At 39.5% G+C, this 26,267-nt stretch overlaps 2 protein-coding genes and 1 long non-coding RNA gene across 3 annotated transcripts in view; all 3 read right to left on the reverse strand.

Annotated features, from left to right (window-relative positions):
* LOC134203815 (sphingolipid delta(4)-desaturase DES1-like) overlaps positions 1–2,928 on the reverse strand; it is a 28,105-nt gene extending 25,177 nt beyond the window's left edge. The window contains exon 1 of the mRNA XM_062678662.1: positions 1,544–2,928. Coding sequence (XP_062534646.1) covers positions 1,569–2,534 — 966 coding nt within the window. The 5' untranslated portion in view covers positions 2,535–2,928 and the 3' untranslated portion in view covers positions 1,544–1,568. The remainder of the gene's footprint in view (positions 1–1,543) is intronic.
* Positions 2,929–10,410: 7,482 nt separating this feature from the next.
* LOC134203814 (uncharacterized) lies at positions 10,411–13,393 on the reverse strand. Its single transcript, XR_009977715.1, has 3 exons — positions 13,345–13,393; positions 13,018–13,277; positions 10,411–12,903 (listed from the first exon to the last, which is right to left on the reverse strand). It is a non-coding gene; the product is annotated as an uncharacterized LOC134203814 (long non-coding RNA).
* A 10,983-nt stretch (positions 13,394–24,376) lies between these two features.
* LOC134203824 (glucose dehydrogenase [FAD, quinone]-like) lies at positions 24,377–26,247 on the reverse strand. Its single transcript, XM_062678672.1, has one exon. The coding sequence runs from the start codon at positions 26,110–26,112 to the stop codon at positions 24,409–24,411; it is 1,704 nt and encodes a 567-aa protein (XP_062534656.1). The 5' UTR covers positions 26,113–26,247; the 3' UTR covers positions 24,377–24,408.
* Between the last annotated feature and the right edge of the window lie 20 nt (positions 26,248–26,267).

Consider the following 26,267-nt stretch of genomic DNA (forward strand, 5'->3'; position numbering starts at 1 on the left):
GACCGGATTTACACCGTTACGCACTACTTCAGAGTATCCATTTCCCAGCGTAACGGGAACATCACATGTTAACCAAAATATCCGAATTATAAATAACTTTTGAAAAAAAAAAAGTTATAAGCATATCAGTACATAATAGCATATCCCTTGAAATTTTCTTGACATTCATCACTGGTTGTAATGCAAAGTCGTTGAAGAATGTAATCAATGTAATTGTCTCTGAAAAAATCCAAGAAAAAAACAACCTTACTTAATAGGTTAGAGATTTGTCATTGTTCCTACCTATAGGGGATTTCGTTAAATATCATCTGCAACTAACATGATAAGATATAAATCGTATTGTTTTCAAATGATGAATCATAGTTTGTTATGAAACTGACATTGATATTGATTGTTTTTCTTCCGCACATCTACATCTAACTGATAATTGTTCAAGACAACGATTAAGGCATACCTTTTAAATACATACACAGTAGAAGACCATAGTCTAATGTAATCGAGTTAGGAAAATCTCTTGTTGTGAGGATTTATTGCCCAAACCTGCAGTTGTTCCCTTCAACAGTGAGGACAATCTCTTTGTCATAAACATGTTCAAAAATAAAAGCAAACTGAAATGTTACAGCCTACAACGTCTCATTATATATAATAAATGTATCGTCGTTCCGTGAGTAGCTACAATTAATCAGAATGGCACTTTGAATGCAGAATTATCTACTCTGTCAAATAAGCTATTTATGCCTACATGTACAGATCGGCAACTCCAGCTACCAAAAGCGTGCAGAAAAGATAACCGTCCCAATGGTCGTTGCAGTCAATTGTGAATATCATTGGGAATATTACACGACATGGCAGAACAAACACTTATACTCCATCACCCGCACACTTTTGCCGACGACTAGACGACTGAATCTTGTCCAAACAGTGAATCACATGATAACACCTGGAGTGGTTTGCAATCCGGGCGTACATGAGTTTATAAACTAACATTAACATTATCGATTTCAAAGAATGCTATTGTAGTTCTCAAACTAATAAATCTGACAAAGTCAAATTGTCCGAGTACTTTCTCTGTTTGTTTATAAACTGCTTCAAACTGATTTAAAAATCGTTTATGCCCAAATCAAAAATCAGTATATTCGGAGCCATAGCCAGTATGAACCCACCAACCAGAAAAGATAGGCTTTTATCATCTTTTTATTTTTCTGGTATGACGAAACACATCGAAAGGCTTTGTGTTCATTATGATTTTTTTTCTCACAAAACAAACCCTACATTTCAATACATAGGGAAGGGGACTTTTTCAATGAACCGCCCTTCACGGTGTTTAATTAAATAATGTTAAGAAAGAACAGGACATATATAAGGTGATAAAGTCGCTTTTTTGCAGAAAAAGGTTATCTTTAATTTTCCAATGACATCAATTGAATCTTCTAGTATTGGCAGCAATTTATCGACTTGCAAAGCCCGAAAACAATAAAAAAAATCACGGCAATGCTTAATAGTATGATGTATGATATTTGCCTTATCACTAAGATAGACTTACCCCGTCAAAGCTTCGGCAGGCGCGTCTAGGAATCCAGTCCCCTCGCCTTTCTCTTGATTCGCGCGTACGGTCCTATGGCGGGATCGGTGACGAAGTCGTACAGCACTCTACTCCACGAATCGTGCTGAGGGATAGTATCGTAGAACTCTGGCGCGATTCGTTTCACTTCCGGCAGATACCGACCTGGAACGGCCGGGAAGTCGTGATGCTCGTTGTGGTAACCCACGTTGAACGTAATCCAGTTCAGTGGTCCATAATAGGAATAGGTTTCGAATCCCTTGGCAAACATGTAGTGCTCGGAAATGAAGTGTCCCGCTACCGGATGTAGACCCATAGCCATCAGCGAACCCACCACCAGATACACCATCACCTTCCAACCGAAGAAGTACACCACTATAGCGTTGAATATCAACTGTATGATAGCATTCACAATCTCCAGCTTTTGCGGTGGTTTCGGGTTGACAACCAGCGGCCGGAACATGTAGAATAGTGGCTGCATGATAACCCAAAGGAGCTTTCCAAATGTATTGCAAAAGAGTTTCGCCTCCAGCAGAGTCGGTAAATCCGTGTCGATCACTTCGTCCCCCTGATACCGATGGTGTTCCAGATGATACTTCTTGAAACTAATCGACATGGGCAGGCCGATCGGGAGATTGCAAAAAAATCCAAACAGTCGGTTTGCCATGGGCCTCGCATGTCCGAATGCTAAATTGTGAGCAATCTCATGGCAGGCCAGTGCAAGCGAATGATTTATCACTCCTCCGACGCAATATGCCAGCAGCATAATCATCTTCCACGACTGATCCTTCACCACAAACAACATTGCAAACTGGGCCAGAACCATGCCACTAGCCACCCACTTGAATCGCGGATCATATCCAAAAAGCTTTTTGATTTGTGGGTACTTTTGCAGGATTATTTTTCTTCGACTGGCGTGCGGTTCCTCGGTGTAAGTCCACTCGAAGTCCGTCCGGGACACGTGCTGACCCATTTTCGTGGTCACTTGATTCTTTTAGGAACGACTCACAGCCTTCGGGAAACCGTAAAAAGTTTTGGACTACCGCGACGGATAATATTGAAGCAGCGTTCCGTTTTCAATGGTATAGAAGTGTTTTGCCTGGCAACTGTTGTACCCGACCGCTGACTAACTTTTCACCCGAAAACGGACAAATATGAATTACTAATAATTAACACAATTTCGCCGGACGGTCTGCTCACCGCTGCTGAGAGAGACCACTACCAAGGCAAGGATAGGAACTGACACTTGATAGTCGCACGATGGTTGTTGGAAAGTCGCCGGAAAAAAATACCGCTGATTGAAATAGAGAACCGAAAAACCACACCACCACGCCTAGCAAACACGCAAACAAGATAACACACTGAACTTGAAGTCACGTACCGCATGCAGCCACCAACACATTGAATAATACGGAAAACACTCGACTCTCGCTACGATCGCAAACAACGGTACCGAACGTATTTGTTTACAACTACAACCGTTATGTTGGTGTGAAGCTGAGAATGTAAAGCACCGTAGAATCGCAGAATGAATGATGAAAATTAATGAACAATCAGATTCAACATCAGAGCCTTCAGATTCGATGTAAACAAAACAAAATAATATAAAAGCTCCAGCATGCGCGCAGGGGCGAATCGAGGAAATAAAATTTAATAGCGTATAAATAAATATATTATAGCAGTGTTTTGAAAAATAATTTTATGTTATACTATTTTATGGATACTTGAAAGTATCCTGGAAAATGACGGTTTCTAAATTTCGTCATTTTTATTTACATACGGCCTGGCCAACTATAGATACTGAGTGACTTCAGATCTCTTCAGATTTAGTAAACCCTGTTCCGTAAAGGTGCTTGGAACTGAATGTGACGAATGTGAACCAAAAGTGAACCAATTGGAGACATTCTAAATACTCACGCTCCTCTAATGTGAACGTGTACTATACACATGTGGTAGTGTTGGCTTGAGAAATGGATTGCGAGTGATTTGACTATGCGTCCAATTTGGGAATCTCGAGCTCGTTCAGTAGCCGCTAGGTTGCGAAGGCCGACGGAGGTCCTTCGTAGCTTAGTAGGTTAAAGCACCAGTCTAGCGTACTGTAGGGTCATGGGTTCGAGTCCCATCGAAGGGAAAGTGGTTACCTCCAATACATTTTTCAAATCAATATCTTCCACATAACGTACATATTCACATATGAGTTTCCATAACATTGTAAATTAACGTCCAAGTCGGGTTGTTTAATCCCCGGAAATAGGCAATTAACTTTGATTGAACTGAACCTGAGTTGCGTGCTCTTGCCTACGCACTGCGGCCGCGTCTGAGCTTGACGACCGACTGGCAAATGCTTACACAACCTCACTTGATCAGTACAGTTGCTGATGAAGAATGTGTACAGCCGCCAGACATTCTAAATACTCACGCTCCTCTAATGTGAACGTGTACTATACACATGTGGTAGTGTTGGCTTGAGAAATGGATTGCGAGTGATTTGACTATGCGTCCAATTTGGGAATCTCGAGCTCGTGCAGTAGTTGCTAGGTTGCGAAGGCCGACGGAGGTCCTTCGTAGCTTAGTAGGTTAAAGCACCAGTCTAGCGTACTGTAGGGTCATGGGTTCGAGTCCCATCGAAGGGAAAGTGGTTACCTCCAATACATTTTTCAAATCAATATCTTCCACATAACGTACATATTCACATATGAGTTTCCATAAGTTTCATTGGTTCTTTTTCGTAGAGAGTTGTAGATGTTAGAGCAAAAGTCAGCAAACTTTTAGGAAAAAAGTTGATAGCCAATCGGTGCCCACCCCTGAAATAAAAGTTTATATATATATGAAATACCAATAAATGTATTGTTTCGATAACTTACCTCTGCTGTCGGCTTAATTGCGATGATAGCGAGCACGTTGTAGATAAAGGTAACAAAAAGTCTAGCTCGGATGGCCACGGCAAAGAACAAACAAATTGCTGCAACTGATCCTGGCTGATGGCACACTTAAGAATTCTTTGATCGGATTGCAACAACAGAAATTCCGAACAGTTACTGTCACTTGCAAAACAAATATCTCGGGTACTTATTCAAAAGGACGTATGTGATTTTGTAAACAAAGATTCAAACGTCGATTTGTCCGATCTGATGGCACTCCCACGCAAACCAACACCACTAACAGGTAGCCGAAGCCTCCCCCTATCTGTCTATGGTGATGGTTTGCGTGGGAGGGCAATCAGATCGGACAAATCGACGTCTGAATCTTTGTTTACAAAATCACATACGTCCTTTTGAATAAGTGCCCGAGATATATATTTTTATTTGAAAAGAACAACTTTTAAATGAACACACTAAATCGTGAAAAGTCAGTTTTTAAATAAATATATCGTTTTCGAGCATACAAATTTTTCTTTTATTTTTAATAAAATTGAGCACTTTTTAATTCAAAAGGACAAATTATTTGATAGAATAATGTTTGTTTTTTCCGTGTACCATGCGGGATTTATGGGTGAACGCTCTATACCACAGATCAGGTGTTCGCCGTACGTCAGTTATTGCAGAAATGCCGCGAATATAACGTGCCCACACATCATCTATTTATCGCCGCATATGATACAATCGATCGGAACCAGCTATGGTAGCTAATGCATGATAACAGATTTCCGGATAAACTGATGATCGGGTGATGTGCGTAGTTCGAGTTTCAGAGGCATTCTCGAGTCCCTTTGAAACGCACAGAGGGTTACTGCAAGGTGATGGTCTTCGTATCTGCAGATAGCATGCTATTCAACATCGCTTTTGAGGGAGTAATACGGAAGGCAGGGATTGCCACGAGAGGTACGGTTTTCACGAAGTCCGTCCAGTTATTTGGTTTCGCTGACGACAATGATATTATGGCACGTAATCTTGAGAGTATAAGTTTTCTTTTCTGAGATAAAATGAACCGTGTTGTTACTTAGGCAGTAGACGTTCAAAAGAGAACGAGCTCTATATTTTTAGCAGTATTTATGTCATTTCCATGTGTACTACATATCACACTCTTCTTCGTTTATTATTGTGTTTTTCAGCGAAAGGGGTTCGGTTCTTCGAGATCGAATTGCAAAACATCGAACTGTAAATCTTACAATACCTTTCCCTTTGAGTTTAAAACTTCGACAATTCAAATATTTGAAAATCTAATGAATTCTCACGAAACTAATATAATCGAACAAACTTCTGTTTTTCTTGAAATCTTTAAATCTGAATTCACTTACATATAATGAAATTAGGAAAATATAATAATTCTTGAACAGATAATTCTGCAACCACACTCTATTCACTTAATTATATATGTACATGTTGTCCTTATTAATCTTCCGTGTTCGCACCGAACGTCGAACTTCACTTTCATTTTGTATTGCTGTTGAGACTGTCCTCCGTTTCTTTAAAGGTGGGTAATCGACTAGTAGCGCCTGGGGATGCATTTCTTTTCTAGCCGGAGGCGGAGGAGGGAATCCTAGGAATGGAGGGTCATCATCGGAATCCAACCGATACCTTTTCGTTCGGCTCTCACTTCCACGCTCGGCCAACGATTCCTCCATGATCCGAAGTCTCACCTTACGTTTACGATCATCTTGTCCGGTCAGTCTAATCTGCCCCTTGTGGGCCGAGATCAGATGACTCCCCAACGATATCTGGAATATATTAGTAGAGACTCTTTTAATAAACACAGCCTCTAACCATCTTTCGGTACTAGTTATTTTATTATTTCTGTAATAAACCTTGTCCCCTGTTACCAAATTCGAAAAAAGGATCGTAAGTCCTCACAACTGACTGAGTCGTAAAACGATCCGGTTCACGTTGTTCCTGAAACTTAGGTACGTCTATTGATTGTGCTAGCTGTTTCTTATATGAACTCTTAGGATTGATTAGGTCCAACGCTGTTTTCGGCTTGTATTTGAAAATCCTTTCCGATGGAAAATCTCCTTCAGTCAAACATGTGTTCCGGTAATTAAATAGGAAGAAGATTAACTTATCAGCAAGATCTAAATGTCTCATATTCTGATCCAGTAAAAACTTTTTCAACACATCTTTTGCCACTCTCACCAACCGCTCAGCTTGCCCGTTGCTCTGTGGGTGATACGGGGGACTTTTCAAAACACAAATTCCTTGCCTCTCAAGGAAAGAGACAAAGTGCTGAGAATTGAATGGTGGGCCATTGTCAGTTACTACAACATCCGGTAGCCCAAACCTAGCAAAAAAGTTAGAAAATTGTCTAATAACCGGCATCAGTACCATGTTTCATCCATTTTATTTCAAGCCATTTGGAGAAGCTATCGATGATTAACAAAAAGGTATGGCGCTCAAAAAAGAAGAAATCTGCGTGAACCCTACTAAATGGCCGGGTTGTAGGAGTCCACTTTGAAGTAATGTTTTGTCCTTGTCCAACAGCCATTCTTTGACAAATACTGCAGTTATTCAAATGATCCTCAAGGTCCTTATTTATACCAAACCAGTATACGCTCCTTCTAGCCAGTTGCTTCATTTTAATTAATCCTATGTGATTGGCGTGAAGAAGCTTGAGGACCTGTTGTTGTAGTTTTTTAGGGACCAATACTCTTTCTTGAAACAGCAAACATCCGTCTACTACTTCAAGATCATGGTGCTGAGAATAGATATCTTTGAGATTTCTATCGATTCGCTCTGGCCAGCCATGCCTTATATACCAGATTATTTCTTGCAAGAAAGAGTCAACTTTAGTTTCTTTCGCAATGGTTGAAAACTCTATTGGAAACTCTGGTGAAAATTCAAGCTATTCACACTGGGAACTTCATAATGCTTGGGAAGCTCAAGATTCAAAGGAAATCTCGAGCAGAAGTCAGCGTTACCCATTTTCTCTGAAGGCCTGTAACAAATCTCAAAATTGTAAATCGCTAAATCCATGACGAAGCGTTGGAGTCTGGTTACATAAATCGTATTCCTTCCTGATTTATCCAAAATTCCCAATAGAGGTTTATGGTCTGTATAGACAATAAACTTTTGTCCATACAGGAATTTATGGAATCTCTTAATGGTTGAAACGATTGCTAGAGCTTCAAGGTGCAGGATCGGATACGTTTTTTGAGCTGAGTTGAGCGAGAAAGAAGCAAAACAAATAGGCCTTTCTGTACCTTCAATTACATGGGATATTACTCCCCCAACCATAGGAAGATGCATCTGCACTTACTACTATCGGTAGTTTAGGATTGTACAAAACTAAAAATTTGCCTCAAGCAACTGATTTTACAACCATTAAACGCTTTATCACAAGCACTGTCCCACACGAATTTGGTGTCCTTTTTAGCAATCTGTAAAGGGGCTCAAAGTTGAAGAGAGATTTCTTAAAAATTTTCCATAATAATTTATCAACCCGAGGAAGGCTTTTAATTGAGTTGTGTTCTGTGGAATTTGAGCATTTTTAATTGTCGCTACTTTGTCAGGGTTAGGTGCTAGCCCCTTGTCCGAAATAATATGACGTAAATATGGTAAACTAGTGACAAAAAACTTACATTTGCTTAAATTTACTTTTATGTTTGCTTTTGACAAACGGTCTAAAACTTCCATCAATCTTGAACGGCATTCTTCTACAGATCTGCCAGCAATTAGCACATCGTCCAAGTAGCAAAATACAAATTCTAAATCTTTCAAAATCGTGTCCATTACCTGCTGGAAGATCGCGGCGCTGGACGAAGCTCCTTGAGGGAGCCTGTTGTATGTATACAGTCCCTTTATAGAGGTTGCTAAGCCCGGTGTGAAAATTATGGAAAACCAGGTAACCATTTTATTATCAATGGGGTTCTTCTGCAGAACTCGATGAAAACAACAACAAACAAACTTCAATTCAGTCATCCCACCTGGTGAAATTCATCAAATTTGAAGCCCTGTGACTAGAAATGCAGGTTCGTGAACAATTGCACCATCTGGGTTAACTGTTCTGACGGCTATTTGTTATTATTTTCATCGAGTTTGGAATCAGCTGGGCCAGCCGATGTGAGCTGTCAGCAATCTCAATAGTATTAATAACTACAAATTTCTTAGAGTTTTCAGAAAGTTTCAGTTGTGTATAGGCATTCGATAAATCTAAGGAACAAAATACTTTACAATCCTCCAACGAGGCAAACAGATCCTGAGCCGTTGGCAAAGGATAGGTGTTTGGTATTAACACCTTATTAATTGAGACTTTACAGTCAATAACTAGTCTTAAAGACTCATCCCTCTTAGCTACCACCACCACTGGTGAAGCCCAAAGGCTAGTTTTGATTGGTGTAATAATTCCATCTTTTTCCATTTCATCCAATAAACTTAAAAGTTTCTCCTTCAAACGGTACGGAACGTCATATGTTTTTTTAAACTGTATTTTTTCGCAAAGGGCTAAGTCTGCCTCAAACCCGCTGATGGGATTAGAAATGTTACCATAAAACATGTCAGTATATTTTGCCTTTATTTCATTTAACATTATTTCGTCACGAGTCTTTGCGCCATTTATTGAGAAAACATTACATAGTTTCTGCCTCCATCCATCACAAAAAATGTCCAACCAATCTCTTCCTAACAAAGGAATGAAATGGTGGATAGTGTTCAAAACCACAAGCTCCATATGAGCTACTCTTCTGTTGAGCAAAACTTTTACCCTCGCGACTCCAAAAATCTCTAAAGATGATCCATTCACCACTACCAACTTACGGTGACTAGCTTTTATGGGAAAATTTACAAAAAGGTTGAAAAATTCTGTTTTGCCCATCACAGAGACGGCTGAACCACTATCTGCCTCCATTTTAACAGTTTTTCCCTCAATTTCTACATTAAGGAGACAAGGTTCACTTATGTGAGTAATAGATTTGATCATCATACAAGGGTAATCACCTGTAGACTCGCTCCCTGTGTCGTATTCTACTCGCAATCGTTTGAAATAATCGTGCACGCTCTCCGAATCCGAAACCCGGTCCGAACTTTCCTTGACGAAATTCACTGTACCCTTCTGACTATTCTTGAAGCGGAAACAATAGACCTTTCCCGTGAAAAATTATTATTTGCTTAAATGATTCCTTTATTTTTTTGGAGATACTTTGCTCAAGAAACTACTATTTTTTGGAGCCCGCAACTATTGAAAAACAATCAAAACCTATTTTTTCACTATTTCACCCTTTATTCCCCATTTATTTTTCTCCCCACAAATCCCGCAGTACCCCTTTTTCCCCAATAATATTGTGGATGCATGTGGTGAATTTTTTTGTTTTTGTTTTTTTTTGTTTATTTACGAGACATTTACGAACGATCTGTTTTCGAAATTTTGCGGACTTTCATCCAAAAAACGTGGGCGATTCTGTTTGTTTTCGCTAGATAATCCAGACGATTTGTTTGTTTCGGTCTAGTCCTGGGTTTCAGGTGTTTTTCGGTTATAGTTTCATCGGTTTTGCGCGAGAATTCATTGTCCGAAGTGATTTAACAAGCAGTGCATTCATCGGTGGAGGCGCAAGAAAAATCAAAATTGCGAGGATCTAAAGCGATTCCATATCTACTGACATGGAAATACAGAAAGCAACAATCGGAACGGAACCCACGATATGGAAAAGCACCGCTATTATTGGTCTTTCTTTTGGTACCGTCAAGATGACCGGTTTGACTATTGATCTTGTAAGTGATTGGAAACCCATATGTAGAAATACAAGAATCAAGATAGATAATATGTTTTATACCTATTTCTAGGTATTTCCAACAGCCATTACTCCTAATAAAATCGGAACGATATGATCCATTCGTGCAGAGAGCTGCTATGTCGTCGCTTAGAAGAGCATTCTGAACATTCGTGCACTCAGCGCTGCAATCCGGGACCTTCTTCAGGTCAGGCGATAATTCAGAGAAGCTGTGGATGCGGTCGTTACACGAAACCGATGATATGCCGTTGAAAAATGAGATCCTTTGCAATACCACTTGTGAAAGAGCTTTAAGTGGCGGTATCAATATCTGTCCGCAAAAATATTGCAACGGAACCTGTAATTGATGTGAAGATGGTTTAAAGCACAAATGCCACTGTATGAAGGGAAAACACAACACAACTGCTCTGTGCCCCTTCGAGTTCTCGACGACACAGCTGTTTCCACTCCATTCTGCACAACTGTCATTCGGACACCGACTGTCCATCGTGCGATGTGCTGAACACCCATAATTGTTACGGCAAACACGAACAACGAAAGACGATTCCGTGCTTCCTGAGCTAGTTCTGATGTGGCATTGCATGCGCTAAACTACTGTCCTGTGAACGCCACGAGTGCATCAGAACGAATGTAGCAGCATTGGCGATGGCGAAATTTTCAAGCAAAGCTGCACCACTTCTAGAACGAACTTCACTCATCAGTGCGAGGCTGCCTGCCATGACGGCGAATGCCCACCAGATAAACCTGCAAGGACATAATTGAGGTTACGTGCGAATATTTGACCACCGAAAACTTCAGAGTAATTCGCGAAGTCGAAGCAATTTTGCTCTTCCCTCTTATTGGAAACCCCATTGCTATGTGTCAGAGTTTGGGTGAAACATGGCCGCCATCTCCTCCTCTCTGTTGCTATACTGTAAAAGCCCATAAAGAAATACAACCGAGAAAAAAAAACTTTGAGGACAGAAATCGGGATGCAGCCCAAATGGCCCTGCTTCCTGATATGTTACAGACAAAATTTTACTACAACAATTAAAAATATAAAATCTCAACGGGTATCTCGTTGCACAAGGCATTTCAAAAGCGTTACGTAATTCATTGACGTTCCATTTATTGTTTTTTTTTTATTTTCTAATCATTAAGGTTTCAGTTTCTGTGAGAACCTATTACTAAGGGCCGATGCCCACGTAGCGTTTTTTCAACGCTGCGTGCACGTGGCGTTGAAAAAACGCAGGTGTGCATCGGTGCGGCGACGCTGCGTTACCGCTTTTTCCCGATGCACACATGCGTCCTTTTAACGCCGTGTGCACGCAGCGTTGAAAAGACGCTACGTGGGCATTGGGCCTAAAATGGCACGAGCAATAACTACGCACGGTCCCATCGCCACCTAAGGTTTCGATATTTGCGCCAATGGATTTACGCTAAAGGTGATTCGTGTAAAACTCTCTATGCAATTATTGAATTTTATTTTAGTCATGAAGCGCTGCAAATTCGACCTGTCCACATGCGACAAATTCTACAACGTTATTACAAAGCGACTCCAGGAAATAGGAAGCGATGCAGTTGAACATATTTGACAGACAGTGCAGTTGCGTTCACTTGTAGCACTTGTCGCACTTAAGACTATTGTTTTAGAATAGATTTAGAATAAAAAGGTAAAATAAAAAGTTTGTCGATCATTCGACGCATTTATAGGGTAGGAGCGCTGCTCATCATCGCTTGCGAAAAAACGGTTGATTCAAATTTAGAACAGCATTAGATCATAAATTACTGCTGATATACCATTTTACGCCCGACCGGACCATTTACAAACACTCGAATCCCTGCAGTTTACTGTTGTATCGGGTGACGGGCCTGCGATGGTTAAGCACTCAAGTTGCCTCGTGTACATTGACGTGAGAGCTGAGATTGGGACAGTTCTGTAAACATCGTGGTACCGAAGCAACACTCGAACGGTGCTTCTGAGATGTGGGTTTCTTCGTGAATGAGTAGCAGTTCCATATCAAATAATGGTTTGTCGTAACAGAACACTGGAACGGTTTGGGAATTAGCATCAGCATTTCCCGTATTGCCACGGACGACGATGATAGCTACTGAGGAGATGAATAATTGGACTCAGAATTGCTGGCAGTGGTCTGCTGTCACATCTGTAGCTAAAAAAACAACTAGAACGCGATTGTGGCGGTAGTGCGATTGTAGATTGCAAGATTGGGTGAAATCTTTGTTGCACTTGGGTGGCTTCTCACCGTGTCTTTGCTGTTGCTGCTGTTGGCTCGTACGTTTGTTGTCTGGTAATTAATTATTACAGCAACGAGACGCACACGTTCCTAGCTCCAGGTCCTCCACACTCGTGTCCTGCGGAGACAAACCAAACAATGGGGCAACCAAAGAACTAAGTTCTGTGTTTTGGTCCACCTTAAAGTGAAGTAGCCAGCAGGTTCACACTATGCTTTGTCTCATACACGGCTGGTAGTCAATCACTTCCTAGTTGAACCGTTTCTGGTGAGTGTTGATACTCTTCTTTCGTTGCTTTATGCTATTAGTTCTTACGTCTTGTATCTTATGGAACCGTGAACGAATCGATCCGTAGAGGTCTAGGTCAACGACGCTGAGCTCGCGACTTCTGGAGTCTGGTGCCTTCCTTCCACGAATAGTCGACTTCTTCACGAATCCTGTCAGCATTCGCATTCTGCAATATGTTTGGCATAAAAAGTGATCAAATTAAGAAAGAATTCCCAGCAAGCTTCGGAAAAGGAAGGGAATTCGGATGACATTTTGGAAGCTGGAAGTTACAAAGACTCACCGTTGTATTTTACCCTGGATTGGAAATGATCAACGACATCAATCACCACCGGATCCCAAAAACGGTGCTGGCAACGAATTTTAACCCTTCCGGTCGCGCTTATCCTTGGTATTACTCTGCAGTGCAGCCACTTCACGATGGATTTGGTTCGGTTCCCTCCTACCAGCCCTCATCGAACGTTCCGGGTTTATTGAGTGCTTCCATTTGCTGATGTACAATTCCCGAGGCGGCCCCAATGAGAGCCAATCGGTCGCACAATTCTGCAATAGAAAAAATAGAACTTTATGAAAATAGTTCAGTATTTTATTGAATGAATGAATTACTTACTAATTTTGCGTCGAAAGTGGTTGTTTACCGCGCCAGTGTCGCAAATTGCATCAATCGTTTGATGATGCTACTCATCCGGAACTGCCAGCAGGGAGCAAGGCAAAATGCAAAACGAAGTAGGTAGAGGCTTTTGATATTGCTGACGATTGCCGAAAAACCTTTCTCTGCGGTATGGCCCAGCTGATTGATCTGTCTTCATAGTAGTATAGCACGACCAACATTAGCTTAAACATTTTTCTTCCTCCGAGTTTTCTTTTCCAAAACAAAACCTTTCGCACCAATCGCTTGATCACTTTCCTTCTTTTTCAATAGGAAATGTCTTCGTGCACCAATCGGTTCCAATTGCATCCTGGTTTTCCGCCCGGTTTCGATTCCGTTGGTCAGACTTCACTTGAATAATGGCATCTACACACGGCCGAGGCGATTTATGATGGTGCTGGACTAAATATGCAAGGCGCACGACTTATCAGTTTATCCAGTTTACTCACAACATTGTTTTGCTTACGCGACAGATGGTTCCTAGATCCGGTTAGATGGCAATGAATAATCAAGAAAGTTCTCGGAATCCCGAGTCCTGACACTTCCGATTTCCTACGACAATAATAATAATAATAATAATAAGCCGCTTTTTCATTTTTGACATTTTGAATTGTAAATAAACAAGAAGCAGAGTTGCCAGAAAAAAGTAATTTTACGATGTTCTCACCACTGTATAGTGTTGCCAAATAACAAGTATTTTTAGGATCACCATCGTATGGCAGGAATATTCACCCCAAAAAACAGACGATGTTGATGTTTTGAAAAAAATGTAAGAAAATAACCGTTTCATAAAAGCAGCTTATTTTATGTGCGATGTTATCTTAACCCAAGGACGTTTAAGGGTAAAATACAAAACATTGGTGTTTGGTCGGACGGGAAAGGTCTATTCCTTTGTACGTGCCCTTTCTGCTTACAAAAGAAACACGTAAAGTTAGCGTATCTTCCTTTACCGGGAGATCTGTAATTCGAGTCAGAACGTCCACGATCATCCCTGCTATAGTGATCCTGATTTCTGCTTCGCGACCTGTCACTCCTTCCATATGCATCAAATCTCCTTTCGTATCTAGTATCACGCCAGCCTCAACTGAAATCTAACGGAATTCACAGTATCCGAATTGATCGCCATCGCTCTAGCTGAGACAAGATCCCGGTTCTTAATCAGTTTTTCCGTCGATTTCAAAATCAAGTTATCCTCATTCAATAATTGCCTCTGTAAATCCTTGTCATATACACCGTAAATCAACTGGTCGCGGATTGCAGAGTCACGGAACTCACCGAAATCGCACTGCTCAGCTAACAACTTAACCGCCAAAATGTAATTTTCCCCGGACTCCGACGGACTTTGAATTCGGCACCGAAATTTGTACCGCAACACTACCTCTGATTCTATTCTGTCAAAACGCTCCTTAAGTTTCTTTGTTATTTCTGCATAACTCAGAGTCTTTAAATCAGTGGCAGGGTATAGCAATTTCAGTTCATTGAAAACTGCCATACCACACAAATTCATGAATAAATCCTTCTTTTTATCCTCCGCTATGGCATTAGCCGATAAAAATACTCAAAATGCTCTACATAATTGGAAAAAGAGGTATTAAGAACGTAAGGATCAACCACTCCAATCAGCGCCATGCTTTGGCTAAGTATTACTCCGTTTCAAAATACAAAACAGCTTGTACCGCACTGTTAGCAATCTTTTGGCTCACCCCGGTAATCTTCCAGAACTGCCATTGATCGTGTCGCTATGGAAGCGCAAGACACTGGTATCACAATGGAGTCACTATCGCCCAGCTATTTCCACAATAAATAAAATTTATTATGGTGATTTAATCACCACATGCAAATTAGTTACGATATTGGCTTCTTTCAAATCAATCTCTATGCTCTATTGTTCACCAAACAATTACTTTGCAATTACTAATATTAGAGATGTACTTCACACACCATAAAGCTAATCCCGGATCCCGGTTCGTGACTACCCTGGACAGCACCACCTCTGTTTCCAACAGGCTTCCTATGGCTCGACACTCCCAATTCCCGCGGCGTTCTCGACTAGCCAGCAACGGCAAATGGCAGCACCAGCAAATGGCAGCAACAGCAAATACCCCACAAACTCTCCGGATTTCAGTAACTACTTTAAAAACACCTTTTTAAATTATCTTGTACGCGTTGTCAAACTTCACTACTTTAGTTTATCCTCGTCGCCACTATAAGTTTTCTTTTCTGAGATAAAATGAACCGTGTTGTTACTTAGGCAGTAGACGTTCAAAAGAGAACGAGCCAGGGATGCCAGATACAATTTTTAAATGTCTGTGTTAATCTCAGTAAATGTCCGTATTTGTCTGTATGGGGCTTCAGAGGTATACTGAAATAGAAAATTACTCAAAACCATACATTTTGATATCATCGAATATCAAGACTTCAATAATCTGAAATTCGAAATAAGTTTTCGTTCCATGAAATAATTAATAATGTATAATAAAAATAATTGTAATTCATTTAGTTTCCGTTGGCGATTATCCAGCTGAGATTCAGCGGCCACTATTTATCTTTCAAGTCTCCCCGGATTCACAAAACGCCAATTTCAATGAGTAATGGAAAATCATCATGTTTCGATATGGTTGGTTATTTCATCATCAAAAACTTTCCCAACTCCGCCAAAACCTTGTTCTTGGGTTGATCAACCAAGCTTGGTCTGATCGAATTTTTCCGGATGAATGGCGAAAAAGCCTCGTTGTACCCATCCACAAAAACAACATTTCCTCTCGAGATGCTACAATGTACTGGCCTCCAAAGCCGTGGAAGATTTGCAATCCTGTAATTCCGCCCGGAATACGGCACGGGCACATACTTCGCATATCTGGAAGATGTATTGGGGCCGTCCAGAAACCACGTGGTCATATGTGGGGGGAGGGGGGGTTTGGAAAATGACCACGATAAGCCACATGGGGGGAGGGGGTGTTGCTCTCGAACCACGTGGTTTTTTTTTACAGGAAAACTTTTGATGAATAACAATGGCGGTGTAAAAAAAACAAATCATTAAAATTTAATGATTAAATCATTAAACGCAAAGCGCATCTAAGGGCCGATGCCCACGTAGCGTCTTTTCAACTCAGCGTTAAAAAGACGTAGGTATGCATCGAGAAAAATCGATAACGCAGCGTCGGTCGCAACGCCGATGCATATCTGCATTATTTGACCATCTTTGCCTAAGATCCTATATTCATCCGCCGCAGATGGTTTTTGGCATCACGCCGCCGACACTTTTTCATTAGCGGACTGCAGCTACAATTTTGAAAAATGTTCATGTTTTTACAATAATCCGAGAAAAAATCTTGAGAAGAAAAATTCAAAAGAATTTCTTGTGGATATTCAAATCAAGTAAAAAAATTTCCTGTAAAAACTTTGACATTACTTCATACAATAAAGTGCTGGCATTCAGAATTTTTTTTGAACAATTCTCTCTGAAAAATTTTGCTTGGAAATTTTGCTACAAATTGATAATGAAAAAAAAAACAAAACATCTCCAGTGTTAATTCCGAAAATTTTTCCTTAAAACTCCGAAAAAAATTCCATGTGAATTCTGTCTGAAAATTAAAAATAGTCCCGTGGGAAATACATATAATTTTCGGTGGAAAAACATTCTAATGAATTTCTTCGCCAAGTTCATCCGAATCTTCACCAGAAATTCTTCATTGCACTTCAAAATGTTCAGTCTCCAATTAGCGTTGCGAGCAAAGGCGTAGGATTGCCAATCCGGAGATGACGAGTTCGATTCTCGTTCCTGTCTAGGATGTTTTCGGGTGGGAAACATTCTCGACACCCTAGGTATAGTGTATCCATCGTACTTGCTACACAAGATATATAATCGTGCAATGGCTGGCATATAAAAGCTTTCAATTTATAACTGCTAATGCTAATAGAATATACTAAGTTGAAAAGCAGACCAACTTCCAGTTGGAATATGGAGCCAATGCCACATGAAACACTTTGATATTTCCGTTGATTTTTTTTTTCAATTTTGGAATCTCGAAATGAAAAATTTTCGGAATACTTTTTTACGCTCTTTGTGAGTTCTATCACATTTATTTAAGTTATCCGAGTATTTTTTTATTCGAGGAATTGTTTAGAATTTCCACGGAAGAGTATGGATTATCTTCAAAAAATTCTTTGGATTTTCAAAGAATAAATCTTTAGAATTCTCAAGGTTTATGTTTTTTGAATTTGAACCAGAAATCATTTCAAAATTTCATCGGGAATTAATTCTTCTTCGGGATGTCATTTTGATTTCTTTGTAGGTTCAGCTAAACATTGCTTTACTTTACCATGCAAAGATGCACAGGAAATGATTTAAAAGGTTTAAGGAATTTTCACATCAGAAAATCTTTAAAATTTTGATTTAATTTTTTAAGGAATTCCTACTGGAAATGCTTCAAAAGTACAACCTTTACAAGTACTACAAAAGTACAATTTTGTTTGTTATTTCCACTTGTAAAAACAAAACAAAATTTCTAAGAATTTCATTTGGAAAACGAAAAAAAAAATTCCGTTGGAAATTAAAGTTGCCCAGGATTTTGAAAAAATCTTTAGAGATTCTGTAAAAAGTAAGCTGGATTTTTTTTCTATTTTATACTGAAAATTCTTCGGAATTTGATGTTTATTGGAATTTTCATCGTAAATATGCATTTCGGATCCTTCTACGGATTTTCTAGTTCTTCAAAATTTCAACCGAACATTTTTCGGAACTCTTCCACAGAATTTCGGAAAAAAATGTCGTTGAAATTCTAAAGATTTTCCAGGGAGACACCGAAGGATTTCTTATCAATATTTCTAAGGGTTTCCCTTGCAACTCCAGAATAATTATTCTTGAAAATTAAGAAGATCTTGGAATTTAAAATTAATCCAAGCAATAAATGTAGGCAATAATTTAGGCTTAAGGAGGCTAGTTTTTATGATATTGTCTAATTATCATAATTGATCGAAAAAAATATTAATGCACCTAAATGTTCTGATTGCACAAAATTCTAGTAGTGCGCATGAAAAAGGTTATGACATAGAAAAGCTTGCATTTAAAAAATCAACATGAAGTTCTAAATAAAATGCTTTTTAAATTCATAAAAGGGTCTTAGAACTAAGGAGATTTCTGCGATATGAAAAAAAAGTCTCCAATTCCTAAAACAATCTAGGTTAAAAAATAGTGTTATAATAACGATTGGAATTGAATTCCAAAACAAATCTCAACCCTTTCAGGAATGATGGGTCATATATGCCCAGCGTTTTAGATTGTCTATAAAATCACAGTAAAATTGTTCATCTAGATATTGGCTTTGCTCAAATTTGACTGACCATGAAAACTCAGATATCCGAAACCTTAGGAAGATTTCGATTCTAAGAGCCTGTAAATAAAGTTTAAATGTTTGAATTATTTCAAATAGATGGGTGGTCAGATAAGATGGGTCATCCTGAACGTTAAGCCAGTGATTAATATTCAGGAATACGAGATGCTCAAGATACTTCAAAATGCTCACGAATCTACCAGATCAATCAAGACATTTGCAATGTTCTCATCATCGGTATATATCCAATCCGATGAAATAAGCATATGATTCTAATTTCCATTAACATGAGATCCAAGAGACAAGGTACACAAAATTATCTTGAGTAACATCAAGTTTCACAATGACTATGAGGTTTGTTCGCAAACTCTTTTTGTAGGGCCTTTGAAGCACTGGGTTCACGGTATTGAGTAGTTCAAACATTACGACTTCCAGGACGTTTTGTATAACCTAAAAGGTTTGTAGTAGCTTATTTGGATAGTATTTGAAGTCATTTCAACTTAATGGGCCTACTGGGATATCATACACCATTCATAAGTTGGTTAATTGGATAAATCGAATGATCCGAACTCCAAAATAATAATTGGTCTATAATACATCCATTCCTCTATGAGTCGCTTATGAAAGGACCATTGACTGAAGCATATTCGAGATGTGGAATAGAAGTTCGTTGGAAAATTATTCCAAAGAACCATCAGAGTGACCGAGAAAATATTTTTAGTATGGCATCATTGGCTTCCACGAGTCGACATCAAAATAAAATTTCAATGAAGAATTAGAAATTTTGAGAGATGAGCCAGTTCTGGATTAAAAATCTCTTTAGTAGAGAAAAAAATAGAAATTTTCCATAATAAAATAGGAAATTTCCAATAAAGAACAATAATACACACAACAAGAATAAATTAGCACTTGTAAAAGCAAAAATTGCAATTATGAAATAAGAATTTTCCATAAACAAATCAAAATGTTCAACGAAAAAATACAAAATTTTCATGAATAAATCAATATTAGCAATGAACAATTAAAAGAAAATATTTTATAATTATTTATTTCTAATATTGATGATTCTGAAAACAATACTGAAATTTCTACAGCAATGCTACGCAAAAGAAACAACAGTAGGAGGTTTTATTTGGATCTCTAAGATTACATATTAACTTTGTGATTCTCTGATAAACTTTTCGTTGTAGGCGTTCAGTTCAGATGCTTCGCTGAGGTTAATATCTTAAGAATTTCCAGTAGCTCCAGAGCTATGGAAGGTCCCAAATACTCTAAGGAATCTATAGGGATATTCAGTGATGAACTTTAAAGTTATTTAAAAAAAAACACTAATAAAACAATTTAAAAAAAATTAAAATATAGGGATATTTTGGAAAATTTCTAAACCATTATAAATTTTGCTCGAAATTTTTATAAGATATTCGCGAGTCCACATTTTTTTGTATCCTCCTGATGCATCGAAGGTGTGCGAGTTCTAGATATCCTAATACCTGATACACATTACAACATGATAACATAATCAAAATTTTCGACTTCATGAAAATTTATAATTTCCATGCTGGGTTTAGTTTAATTTTGAATCAATTGAAATTGTCCATCTTCAAAATTGATCGGATTAACCATATGTTTTAGTTACAAAGTGTTTTTTTGAAAGTTTTGTACTTGAAAAAAACCACGTGGTCACAGGGGGAGGGGGTCTGCCAAAAGACCACGATAAGCCACATGGGGAGGGGGTTGAAAATCTTCAAAAATATGACCCCGTGGTTTCTGGATGGCCCTTGTCAGATTTTCTGGATATGATACACTGCGCGGCGTTTGTAATGTTCCCAAATGGGTACTTGCACAAAACTTCACGCGGCGAATGACTGTTGAAAGGTACGGCCGCGCCAAACGATACACCGCAATGCTCTTCACCCATAAGAATCAAGTAACCGGGGTACAGAAAGCGCGGCGGTACCTTTCATGAAAGGTTCGCCGCGTGCAATTTTGAGAAAATCAGGCAATACTGCACAACGCCTACAACGACGGCAAGCACGCGGATCTAGAACATTTCCAAGGCATTCATCAGGACTTCTAACAGTGACAAGAATGGGGATTTTCCAGCAACCTCCTTGCTTTGTCCGGAACTTGGTAGACTCTGACAACTAGCAAATGCGTTCGAGGACACTTCCTCATTCCGCTGGTTGGGTGACTAACCCATTTCCATCAACAAGATTTTGGAAGTTCTCGAAGTCTCCATGGATCGGAGCCTCTCGTTCCTTTCGCACTTCCACGAACTCAAAATAAATTGTAGGACCAGAGACAACGTGATTCGGACCTTGTCTCATCCTCATCGAAACAACAACAGGAGGTCCTTCAATTCCAACGTTCGAGCCGCCTCAGAATTGTTACTCGCAACACCAGCCGAGTCTACCTGTGCCGAGGCTGGCATTCTGCATTTTTGCCACCGTGCGCTGGCGGCCATCTGCCACTAGCCGGCTCGTTAACCGCAGCCACTGCAGGAGAATACACACTATGGCCTGCGGTGAATATAAATAGTTTGCAATTTCCGCAGGAATGACAATTCCGTGACTCTTAGAAGGTCGGTGGTTGAGCCACATATATTTCTACAACTATGAACACAGGTTTACGGATGGATGGAGTCGGTATTGGGGTCACTGGGACCGGTTTCACTATCTCGGACCGCCTCCCAGATATGTAGCGCATTTTTTCGGCTGAAGGCGCCGTCATCTACCCGTCCAGGGAACACATCCTCGTACTTGTAGACTCTGCCAGCGATATCTCCCAATTCCAGAGTGATAAGCCTAAGCACAACTTCTTCAACCACTTCAAGAATTCTGAACGAAAACCTGGGGTACTCAAGAAAATTGATTCGATTTTCTTTGGTGTTGTTCTCTCAGGATTTCCTACGTAATGTTTTCAGAAGCAACATTGAGTTTTAATTTATACTGGAATCATCATCGGAGATTCTCAGGTTTTCATGATTTTTTCTGCTTTGGTTTTCCTCCAAAGATAACAAATGTCTGTAGAAGTCTGTAACATCAATCAAAAGTCTGTATAATGTCTGTAATCTGCATGATGTCTGTATGCAGGATCAAAAGTCTGTATAAATACAGACATGTCTGTATATCTGGCATCCCTGGAACGAGCTCTATATTTTTAGCAGTATTTATGTCATTTCCATGTGTACTACATATCACACTCTTCTTCGTTTATTATTGTGTTTTTCAGCGAAAGGGGTTCGGTTCTTCGAGATCGAATTGCAAAACATCGAACTGTAAATCTTACACGGACATCTTCAAGTACCCATTAATGGGTACTTTCGTACCCATTTCGAAGAAAAGCGGCATAACTCATTTAATGAGTAAACTCGATTTACCCATTAATGAGTACGCTTGCGAAACTTCAAAAAAAGGGTAGTTTTCACTCCTAGTTTTTATTGATAAAATGGGTAAAAAAGGCCCAATAAATTGTTTTTTTTTTTGTTTGAGTTTATGTATCAAATGCAATGAAAGAAAGCTAGTAAATACATTTAAACAAACAATTAACATAACATTTATTTTCTCCAATCCTGCGTCATAATATAAATGATTATGCTTATAATTTTCTCAAATAATAATGTTGAAGACTTTTGCATGGTGCATTTCCACTATAGTATATATAACATCCAGCGTTTTCCTCAGTGGATTGATCCGTACACAGCAAAATCCATTCATCTGGCGATGCAAAAAGTATCAGGGAAGGGGTAGCACACGGTGTCTCATCCTGCAGCCAGCCATAAATCTTAATGATTGGAGCGGCAAAGAAGTTGCTCTGAATAAGATCAACATCATCCGAAATCCCCCAGCCGCGTACTAGTTTCTAAAACAAAATAAACGATTACAAGTCAGTAGATATGCGTATTTCGGTAAAATTCTGGGTAAATTGAAATTCAAACAAGCGTATTGCGTAAAATAAACTTACCTTCTTTGTTTTTCTTAGAATAAAAGGGAAATCCATTATTTTTTCACGAAAAAATATCCAACGCGTCGGAGCAAAAATGGCGTTGAGATTTCATTCTGAAATGAAGCGTACAATTTACCCATTATTGTTAGGAAACAATGAACTTCAATAAGAGGTTTAAATACCCATTATTTGTATTTAAAAAAATACCCATTGTTTGACATTTCAGTACTGAGACGAATAATGAGTACATGAAACCCAATTAATGGGTATTTTCAAGCTTCCGTGTACAGAGAGGATGGAGGAGCCTACTAAGAGGACTAGTCATCAACACGTCGAAGACGAAGTACGTGATAGGAAGTGGCTCAAGAGAGGACAACGTAAGTCACCCTCCACGAGTTTAAACAATTGTATCGGTGGTGACGAAATCGAGGTGGTTGAAGAATTCGTGTACTTGAGCTCACTGGTGACCTCCGATAACGATACCAGCAGAGATATTCGGAGACATAATTGCAGGAAATCGTACGTACTTTGGACTCGGCAAAACGCTTCGATCGAATAGAGTTCGTTCGTATCAAACTGACTAACTACAAAACGCTTTTTAGACCAGTAGTTCTCTATGGATACGAGACCTGGATGATGTCCGTGGAAAGTGCTGCATACCATCTATGGTGGGGTGTTTAAAATTGGTTTTCTCACGGTGGAAGGTAAATAATACTGACAAGGTTCGACTGCTGTCTATAACATCAGAAATCTGCTGAGCACTTTATTACACACGGTGTGTCTATGGGGAAATATTATTTTTCTAAAATCAGTATCTCTGAAACACCCACCACGTGAAAGTATATGCTCTCCTCTTTCATATAGTGGGTAAACTAAAAGGTTCTATCGAGGGATCTAGAACAATTTTTATTTTTTTTCACTATTTTTGGTGCAAACTCCATAGAAATCTCAAATGATAACTGATTTAACCCCCCCCCCCAATGGTATGGAAAACTAACCCCCGATAGAACATTTTAAAAATGCACCTACGTGGAAGAGGAAAACCTATACTTTCGTGTAGTGAATGTTTTAGATATACTGATTTTTTGAAAATAAGCCTCTTCGGACAAACACACCGTGTAATATGAAACTTGACAACATTTTGCCTATTTCAACCTTTTTGTCTAACTCCTGTTTTTGACGTAATTAAGATCACGTACCACGTACCGTCCTATATATTAGCACAACTTTGCATAGAATAATTCGATTTTGATAAAGCTGGTACCATCAGATCCAAAAACTCTTCTAATTTTTTGTCCTCACTCTAAACCTCAGATCGGTTAACGGAGACCGTAGATGTTTGGAATATTTTTGAGGGTATGTTAAAAATGTACGGAAATGGCCATATATCTGCAACCAGCATTTGCCAGCAAATGAGTTCTGGAATCTGGGGAAAGCATGAAACATGATGAAAGCAATTGTCACATAAAATGACAAGCAGATAAAAAATGCATTTTCAACATACCTTTTTCGGATTTTGTTTTCGATTTTAAAAATAGTTAGAGGCTTAAAAAAAATATGGGTTCTTTGGAAAAGTTGACCTTAAATAAGCCAAAGAATCGACTGAGACAATAAAACGAGATACAATTTTTGACGGGAAAGGTCAATTGCAATTTTGTTTGTTCATAAATTACATTATTTGGGCATGTGAGAGCAGTATATCACCTAAATTACAATTTACATAGAGATCACACTAAGCTTTATTACACTAAAATTTTACTTTAAGAAAATATTTCGCTAGGGCAATAATGACTGAATTGGGGTTACCGCTCGGTAAATTTGGCATAATGGATCCATCCACGACGAACAGATTGTCCAGGTGATGTACTTTGAAGTCCACGTTCGACACAACAGCGCTCGCATCGGACTCCGGTCCCATGCGGCACGTTCCCACCGGATGGTACAGTGTTAGAGTGAGTGATCTGATGTAGCACTCCCAGTAGGAATCGCTTCCGAATGGATGTTGTTCGCAACCGGGGAAGGGCTTTGGATTGAGTTCAGCACCAAGTGCCCTCATCGACGATTGATCCAGTATTTGTTGTAGTATTTTCAGTCCCGTAATGAGCGTTTGAATATCTCTCTGGTCATGTAGATAGTTTGGTTGAATTACTGGGCTTGATTGGGGATCAGCATCACGTAGTTTAACGAATCCCTTGCTGTTGGGATGTAATAAAATCGGTAGAATCGTCACCGACTGTATATCTTGGTCGACCAAAGGTAGGAAATATTGATTCCATACATCTTGACGAAGATTAATTAAGTCACTCAAGTGATGTCCCGCATCAATCGTTATTCCCACAGGGAGAACCATAAATCCCAGTGTATGAGTGAAATTAGATCCCAAATTGACAAATCCTAGACATTCACATCCACCGAAACCGATTGATGAATTGCGTCCTTCGGCAAATAAATACCTTCCAATATTTAAAGGATTGAGTAAATTCCAAGCTCGAAAAGGAAGTCGTTCTGACAGCAATACCAAATCCATACCAGTAGTTATGTGATCCTGCAGATTCTCTCCAACTTTCGCTTCAATAATTGGCTTTATACCAATTTGTTCTAGATGTTCTCTTGGCCCAACACCGCTTTGTAGTAAAATTTTCGCACTACCTATTGTACCAGCAGTCAAAATTATTCCTTTTGTGGCCATCAATTGGACACGACGTCCGGATTTACTAAGGACAACTCCAACAGCTCTTCTACCTTCGAAGATTATGTTGTTGACCAGAGCGTTAAAGACAGTTTCGTGACCCACATTGGGCTGCTCGAGATACTTATGATTTGATGTCCATCGCTTTCCATTACTCACACTCACATTCGGTTTGTAGAAAAGATCTTTTTCCAAACCGGCTTCTCCAGCTGCCTTGATGAACGCCTTGCCCAAATCTGTTTCGAATCCCACTTCTTCCACATTTGTCATATCTTCGAACCCTCTCATAAAAGTTTTCAATTCAGAATCGTCAGAGAACCATCCTTCGAAATCCGCCTTTTCCGCCCTATAATGAATCATATTGTTGAACATATACGTTCCTCCGGATACCTTACCCATGGGCCAGTAGCTTCGCCGGTTATTCAAACCTCCGCAAGCATCGTCCTGTGGTTCCGTTTGGTATCGCCAGTCATAATTCGTTCCCTGGAGCAACGGTTGCAACAAAGGAACGTCCATTAATCCAGAACGCATGGAACCGGCCTCCAGAAGTAGCACATCGTCTGAGGGGATACCGGACGCGATGATTGAACCAGCTGTACCAGATCCAACGATGATGTACTCATAGCTTGTCCGGGATGGGAATCGATTTGAATGGTACCACTCGTAGAAATTGTAGGATCCGTTCAGTATCGCGCACAAAAGGGCGGTACCAACGAGGTAGAAGATGTAGGTGCACCATACGGATAGTTTGACGAATAACATGATTGTGTTCCGTGAAAATGATTACCCACGCGTAATCCTTTGCGAATAATGGCCGGCGTATAGCGCGACTGCAACTCGATGTTTTATGAATGAATTTCATTTTACAATTTTGTTTTGATTCTGGTTTTCACTTGGGGAAGAAAGCTTTTTTCGTC

Source organism: Armigeres subalbatus, unplaced genomic scaffold, assembly GCF_024139115.2.
Source record: "Armigeres subalbatus isolate Guangzhou_Male unplaced genomic scaffold, GZ_Asu_2 Contig245, whole genome shotgun sequence".
Classification (NCBI taxonomy): Eukaryota; Metazoa; Arthropoda; class Insecta; order Diptera; family Culicidae; genus Armigeres; species Armigeres subalbatus.

Coding starts and splice junctions, on each gene's coding strand:
- LOC134203824 (XM_062678672.1), bottom strand. CDS start 26,112: ATGTTATTCGTCAAACTATCCGTATGGTGCACCTACATCTTCTACCTC.